The sequence below is a fragment of the Hipposideros armiger genome, unplaced genomic scaffold (genome assembly GCF_001890085.2).
Source record: "Hipposideros armiger isolate ML-2016 unplaced genomic scaffold, ASM189008v1 scaffold_499, whole genome shotgun sequence".
NCBI lineage: Eukaryota > Metazoa > Chordata > Mammalia > Chiroptera > Hipposideridae > Hipposideros > Hipposideros armiger.
The window spans coordinates 1036802-1044274 of record NW_017731849.1 but is presented as its reverse complement, the minus strand read 5'-3'; the positions used below and the strand labels follow the sequence as shown (position 1 = coordinate 1044274).

At 41.4% G+C, this 7473-nt stretch overlaps 1 protein-coding gene across 1 annotated transcript in view; it reads right to left on the bottom strand.

Moving 5' to 3' along the window:
- Positions 1-7473, bottom strand: part of LOC109396007 (adhesion G-protein coupled receptor F2) — a 30876-nt gene that overhangs the window by 10051 nt on the left and 13352 nt on the right. Inside the window, exon 2 of the mRNA XM_019667522.1 lies at positions 3962-5326. Within this exon, the coding sequence (XP_019523067.1) occupies positions 3962-5326 (1365 nt within the window). The remainder of the gene's footprint in view (positions 1-3961; positions 5327-7473) is intronic.

The window sequence follows — 7473 nt, the reverse complement described above, 5'->3', positions numbered from 1 at the left end:
CTCTGAGCAAGAGTGGTTCGATGCCCGGCCTGAGCTGAGCTACCGCTTAGCTGCCAACAGGTGGCAGGATGGCTCAGCTAAAGAAAAAACAAAACAAAAAAATTACACTTGAAAACCTGCCACCTGCTTAACCTGCAGAGCCGCTTCAGTGAGTAGGCAGGTCAGGAGAGGTGTAGCACCCAGAAGCTCAGCAAAGGATGGAATGATAAGGTGACCCCCAATAATCAAGTAAACAAAGCTAACCTCTGATGCTCTGCCTACTCTCCAAGGTCTGTCTTGTGGGAAAATGTAAATGAGAAAATTAAGGAGGAAACTATATAGCACCACGCTGTAGGGTTGGGATGCCTCCTGGAAAAGTTCTTCCTGAAGGGGTGTCTAAACTCTCCCAGAAAGTAGGCACCAGCTCAGTATTGGGGGGAAGTGGCTTCATGGAGCCAATGTCCACCCAAGGGCAAAGGACTTGGAGAGTAAAGTAAATATCACTTGGGAACTCTTAGAATTTCCAAAGTCATTCTCTTCTAAGGAAGCTCTTCTTCAGAAGACAAGTGCAAAAATGGAAAGAACGAGAAACGAAGAACGTGAAGACAAAGGCCCTGGCCTTGGCCCTTTAGCTAAGTAGATATGTAACCTCAAGCAAGTCACGTTCCACACCATGGGCTTCAGTTTCCCAGATAAGGGAGTGAGTCTTCACCAGTTGGATCTCAAAGCTCCCTTCCAGATCTTGTGGTCAAATAATAATACTCTCTTCCCAAGACACTCAAAATAGTTTTATGTTCTCAGTCTCTCAGTGATTCTCCATACCTTATTTTAAATAAGTAACTAATATGAAAATTAAAATGAGTTATTGCATGAGGAAAAATGTTTTGGAGAGAGGCATAGGGCTCACTGCCCCACAAAATTTACAAACAGCTCATTGCTACAAACCCCATCCCAGTTAGACTTTCATTAACCATTAAATAGCTGAGCTGTCCATTGCTCCTTCTAGCCCATCCATGGTGCTCAGTATCAGTTTTCTCAAAGGAGATGTCATTGTGGGCGGGACGATGCTTCACTCTGCTACCTCATGCCTAGGTCCTGCCCACTAAATGCCATTAAATAGCTCCCAGTCATTGTGACACCCTCGCCGCCCCCACTTTTTCAAGTGCTTCTGGCACTGCCCAGATGATAAGCAACTAAACACTTCATCATTAAAGGATATGGACAAGAGAACTTACCACCCTCACATCATTTGAGCCTCTCAGGAACACACAGAAAAAGTTGGGAAAATAATTTGCAGCTTTTGGCTAAAATGGGCTTTGGTTACCTGTAGTTGCAATTTCTTCTGGCTGAGCCCTTCTACCACCATCGTTTCCCTACCCTTCCGCTAGGATCATTGAGATCTGGCTAACGGATGGGTTTTGTCTTCCATTTGCTCTCCCCACCATTTCACCCACCTCCCTCCCTCCTCTTACCTGGCATAGCGTCCTGCAGGACTCTGTGGGCCAAAGAAACACTAAGCAGCACAGCAGAAGTGTATGATTCATCGTCTTTCACACAGCGGCCGTTCTTGCTGCTATAAAAAGAAATGAGAAGGCAAAACGTCTCCAATCTGAAGCTTTCAAAGTTCCATGCCACGGCTGACCCAGTCAGCCTATGGATTGGGTTCCGGCCTTAACGACATCTACTGGGGAGTCCCCTCCCCAGAGATGGACTCCCTGTGGTTCCCCATCGACTGCACCAGGAGGCTGCAGGTATGAGCCCCAGCTGGCACTGGGAGGCACAAGCGATTGCTGAGATAACCTCCAGCCTCCGCTGTCAGCTTGCATGTGAAGCCTCATGTGGGAATCCCTACAAAGGAAGGTGCCTGCCCAGGTGTAAGAAATAACAGCCTGTGTTCAGGGAGCGGGAATGACAGCTCACTCTTGGGTTAGGCAGGGCTGAGAAAGACGTGGGTGGCTACGGAGGAACGTGAGTTGGGATTCCTATGTGCAAACTCAGCCTGGAAATGTATTTAGAAGGAGAGGAAGCACGAGGCTTGGCCTATTATGCCTCGTTCCCACCTAACGCCGGAGCTGTATTTTCATAAGTAGATAGCAGCTTATTTCTGCCAAAACTGATGTCAAAACTACAATGATTCCTTGGCACCCAGGTCACAGCCGGACACATGGTGGACACACAATATGCTAAATGAAGAAAGAGGAAAGAGAGGGAGAGAAAGTGGTGGGAAAGAGCTTATGACTTGCATCAGGCCCCGTGCTTTATAGAGGACTCACATATGTTGAAGATATTAATATTAAATGTTAACAATTTTAATATTTTTTCATCCTGAGTGAGATCACCTTTGAAAGGTATTTGCTGTTTCTTTGCTTTCATATGGAAGGAGTCAGGAGGCTAGGCTGTAATGACAAAGGCCAAGGACTTTTGCAATGGTTGACCATTTTTACCCAAACAGAAATCATCTTTATCCCAATCATGAATAAATCCATAGCAAACACTGCCATTATTTTAAAGATTAGGCAAATGTATATTTAAATCCTACTTACTGCATTGAAATACTTGCCTAGCTGAATTTCCACTGAAATCCAATGATTATTTAAAATATTTTGCATTATCTGTTTTAGCCTATTGTCAATAGTTGTTTGAAGGTCTGTAGTTCTTTCAGCAAAAGGATTACTTTGTTGCACATCATTTTTAAAGTATTTAGTAGCAACCCAAGTGGATATACATTTTTAAGTAAATTGCAGTCATGTTTCCATTCGTTATTCCAACCTAACTCATTCAAATGGATGAAAATTCCAGGAGGCAAATTATCAATGTGACTTATGAGAATCATCACCAATGCAGTTACTGCTTTGGGTAAAATCATCAAAAATGGGAAACATAAAACCACTTTGTTGACAAAATTCTCATAAAATTTGAACATGAGTCCATGTTTTTCTGAAATGCATTACTTTATATTAAAATCTTCATCATACAGAATGTTTTTCCTCTTAACCAAAACTAATTTTTTAAAAGTGATCTAAGGCAACAGATGAACAAGACATGATTAAAGAAACAAACAAACAAGACAAACAAAAAACTCATAGACACAAACCACAGTTTAGTGGTTACCAGAGGCTAAATGGGGAGGGACGTGATAGAAGAGGGTAAAGTGGATCAAATATATGGTGATGGAAAGAGAACTGACTCTGGGTGGTGAACACACAATGTGATATATAGATGATGTATTATAGAATTGTACTCTTGAAACCTATATAATTTTACTAAGCAATGTCATCCCAATAAATACAATAAAAAAATTTTTAAATAACAAATAAATAAATAGTGATTTAAGGAATGACAACAAGACAAGCAAGACAACAGATTTTCATAGAGTTAACACTACTCAACCCATATACTCAATAGATTTTTTTTCTTTAGGAAAAAACAAAGGAGGAGGAGTTGAATAAGTATACATATTAAGGTTCACAAATCAAAATGAAGACCATTCTACTTGCTTAAAAATTTTAAGANTAAAAATCCTAAGTAGAACATGTAAATGTGCACATGTAAATACCTCCAGTTGCATACCTAGATTTTTGGAGAAGTGGTATTTTTCATTTCTAAGCAGTAACATCTCAGCCTACTATTAGGCTATTTATGAACGTTAGGTCATTTTAGTACTTGGTACTTTCCCATTCACCATTTTATTTCATTTTCCAAACACACCTATGAAGTGGGCAGGTTATACCCATTTTATAAGTAAGGAAAATATGGCTTGGAAAAGTTAAGCAAATACCCCAGGAGAAGGTTGTACATTAGTAAACGAGAGAGTCAAGATTTGAATCCAGGCCTTTCTGGAACAAAAGCTTATTTCCTGACCCAGTATGCTATTCCAAATTTCTTGTGTTTTATAAAGAAATACGATGCCACAGCCTCCTGATCACAAAGCGTCTCCCTGAATGCTCGCACTTTGGACGGGATCAGAAATGTCTGGACTTACCTGGAATGCATTGAACAAGGAGAAGAGAATGTGGAAGGCCAGGGATCTGTCGTTGATGACTACAGCTATCCCGAATCCCCAGGTCAGTCCCAGCATTGGTGTGAGGATGGCGATATTCTTACTGATTCTCACAATGGCTCTCACCTCCTGGAACATGGAACTGCCGATGGCAGCTCGCCGGGTCTTGACGATCACCACTGTGACTGTGATCAGGTTGACAACCACGATGGCCAGAGCTGGGACCACAAAGGCCAGGAGAGCCTTGGTCATGTCCCAGTTGAGCCAGCAGGCCTCAGGCCTTAGGTAGCCTTTGCCGGGCTCAGTGGCAGCCACCGTGATGACAGCAATGACCAAAGGGCACCCATAGCCCACCGAAAAGAGAGATGCCACGAGGACTGACTTGGGCAGTGTATGGAAAACAATCAGGATTCCATAGAGGATAAGGAGTGCTTTGGCAAGCATCCAGAAAAACACAGCAAGGTAAAAGAAATGAACAAAAAATGTTGCTGCCACACATCCATCGTGGTGGGTCATGGGACCACTAAGAAAGGAAGCCACGATGAACCACACATCAGCCATCAGCAAGGTGGCTGCAACGTTAGCGATGCACAAGTGGCGTAAATATGAGATCTCCGTCTTCGTCACTTGGCGCCAAACCAAGGCCTCGATGGACAAGCAAAGGATCAAGCTGCAAATAGAAATGCCCAGGCCTATGTACGTGATGTAAATCAGGATGGGGCTCTCCAAGCTGTGGGGTGACATAAGAATGGAGAAAGAAGTAAACAACTTGCTTGGCCTACATTTGCAGACAGCTTGTTGGGAGTTTTCTTGAATCATTTGACAAGCCTGCTGGTCCCATCTGCTCTCCGAAGAGTGCCAGCCAACACACTGTGTTCTGCTCTCCTCTGACTTGCTGATCTTTTCGAAAGTCAGTAAGATTCTTTCAAGTTCCTTGGGCAAAATGACAGACAGGACAAGCCCGTTCACAATGACCTTTTCCAAAAGGCTGGCTTCTAAGATGGCTCCAAGAGTTGGAAAGGCAATGCTGATGATCTGAGAAGGAAAAGGCAACTTCCGAAGTTCATCTCTATTGATCAGCACCCTCCCAGCGACCTCATCATCGTTGGTATCATTAACTCTCATTGAAAAGGTTAAATTCTTTCCATTGTTATCTCCAGATATGGTGGTGCCTATCGTATGAATGAAGACATCCGATATGTCAATGGAGTGTTTATGTACAAGTAGCTTTCTGGCAAAGGAATTGACTGAGTGGAGCAGGACACAGCTGCTGTTTTTTTCAGGGATGAAGGTCCAGTTTGAGATGCTTTTGCTGTTCAGAATGTGGTTGGCCATGGTGCTGTAACTCTGCCAAGGAAGAACCGGCATTAGTACTGAGGCCCCCTCTGAATCTGCCAGGACATTCGAGCTTCACTTTGATCAAGTGTGGCCCTCCAACCAGCAATATAGGCATCCCCTGGGAAGCTCTGAAAGATACAGGATCGCAGGCCCCACCCCAGACCTAATGAATCAGTATCAGCATTTTAATGAGAACCCCGGGTGACTCCCATAACGTTCAAGTTTGACTTGGACAAGAGAGCTACGAGGGAGCTGCCCTTCTGCCATTTATGCAGTGAGACAGGCAAGCAGGCAGCCTTCACCATGCTCATTTCCATAATCAGTTCCACTTCACACCTGTGCGAAACCCCGGTCAGAGTACCCACTACATAATTAACATCTTTTAAATCCCAGCTGTGTGCAGGGCCCTGTACAGGAACACACCAAACTGGAAATTGACCCTAGAGGCTGAACCTCCCTTTTACTATCCCCGACTTCAAAGATCAAAATCATGAGTCCAGGTTCATTTCACATTTCTGCAACAGACACATATGGCTGCTTTCTTTGCAGTCAGTTATTTTCCATGTTAACAACCTGTTCTGACTCACAAAAAAAAAGTCTCTCTCTGCAGGACCTAGAATGGTTCCCAGGGGTTTTCCGTAGCCAAAATATACACTAGAAGAGCTTACTCCCATGTCCAATCCTGCACGCAGTAAGTGCTCTCTCTAAATGTTTGTTGATTGAATGTGTTCATTTTTCCCATTATTTATTCATTCTTTCTTCAATGAAGATGTATTGAATAGTTACCATGCTAGGTGTTGGAGATACTGAGGTGAAAACCATGGTCTCCTCAGACCCCCAAAAAACACACATATACTCTAACCTGCTTTCCTTTCACATCAAAACAAAACAAAACAAAACAAAACAAAAGCTCTCCCACATTATGCTAAGTGAAATAAGTCAATCAGACAAAGACAAATACCATATGATCTCACTTATATGTGGAATCTAAAGAACTGAATGAACGAGTAATGTAAACAGAAATAGTCTCAGAGACTCAGAGGAAAAACTGATGGTTGCTAGATGGGAGGGGGTGGGGATGAGGGAGAAGAGGNCGTCCTCCACAACTAGATTGAAGAACAAAACGACAGCAACTTGTCTGTTCCCCTTCCCCCAATTCCCCAGCACTGTTCCCATCCCCCCAATTCCCTAATAAAAAAATAAAAAATAAAATAAAAAAATAAAAACAGCAAATATTTTTTTTTAAATTAAGTTTAGAAGAATAAGTACATATTTAGGTAAGAAAGCGTAAGTGAAAAGATAGCAGAAGAATATACGATGCTAATGTTTCTAGGCTAAGCATCTAGGTGAATTTTTATGACATTAACAAAGACATGAAATACAGAAGGAGAAACAAGTCTAGAAATGAAGAGAAATAATTGAGGTAGTTGAGCTGATATTTAGGTAGCATTTAGCCAAAAAATTTGTTTCAAGATTTATTATGTATTTCCATTAATGCAAATTTTCTCCACTGTTCAATAGATTTTAGCATTTATTTCCCATAAGATCCATCTCATTATCATAACTGTTAACTGTGGAACGCATCAGGCTACAATACTTAATAGATCTGCTAAAGCATATCAGAACTATATCATGCACATGAGTGAAGACTCAGAAGTAAAAGAGCCCGTCATAAAAATATATAATAGGTATAAGATAAAAATACATGACAGTTCATTACATAAGAACGATTTCTGACCTATGAATGTCTAAAAAAGCATTAAATTTGAACATTTATATAGTATAAATCCTCATAATTATGCCCATTGTTGAGTAATAATTGTATTTCCTTTTCACAAAATGAGGATATTTAAGAGAGAAATTTTAAATAGCATCCCTCCTCTGATCTGCATGGCAGTGGAGGGATTAAAAATGTGGACCTCTTGACTCGATGCCCTAATAATTACACTAAAATATGCATATTTATTCACAGAGGTGTTTTTAAATTAGACCATAAGTTGGAATTTCAGATTACTTTTGAAATAGTTTCATGATGTTTTTGTGAACTTTAGCTCCATCTCATTTGACATTTGGTACTCTCTCTCACTTACATATATGTATATGAAAATAATTGTTCATAACTCATATACATGAAAGAGCCATGACTAATTATTTTC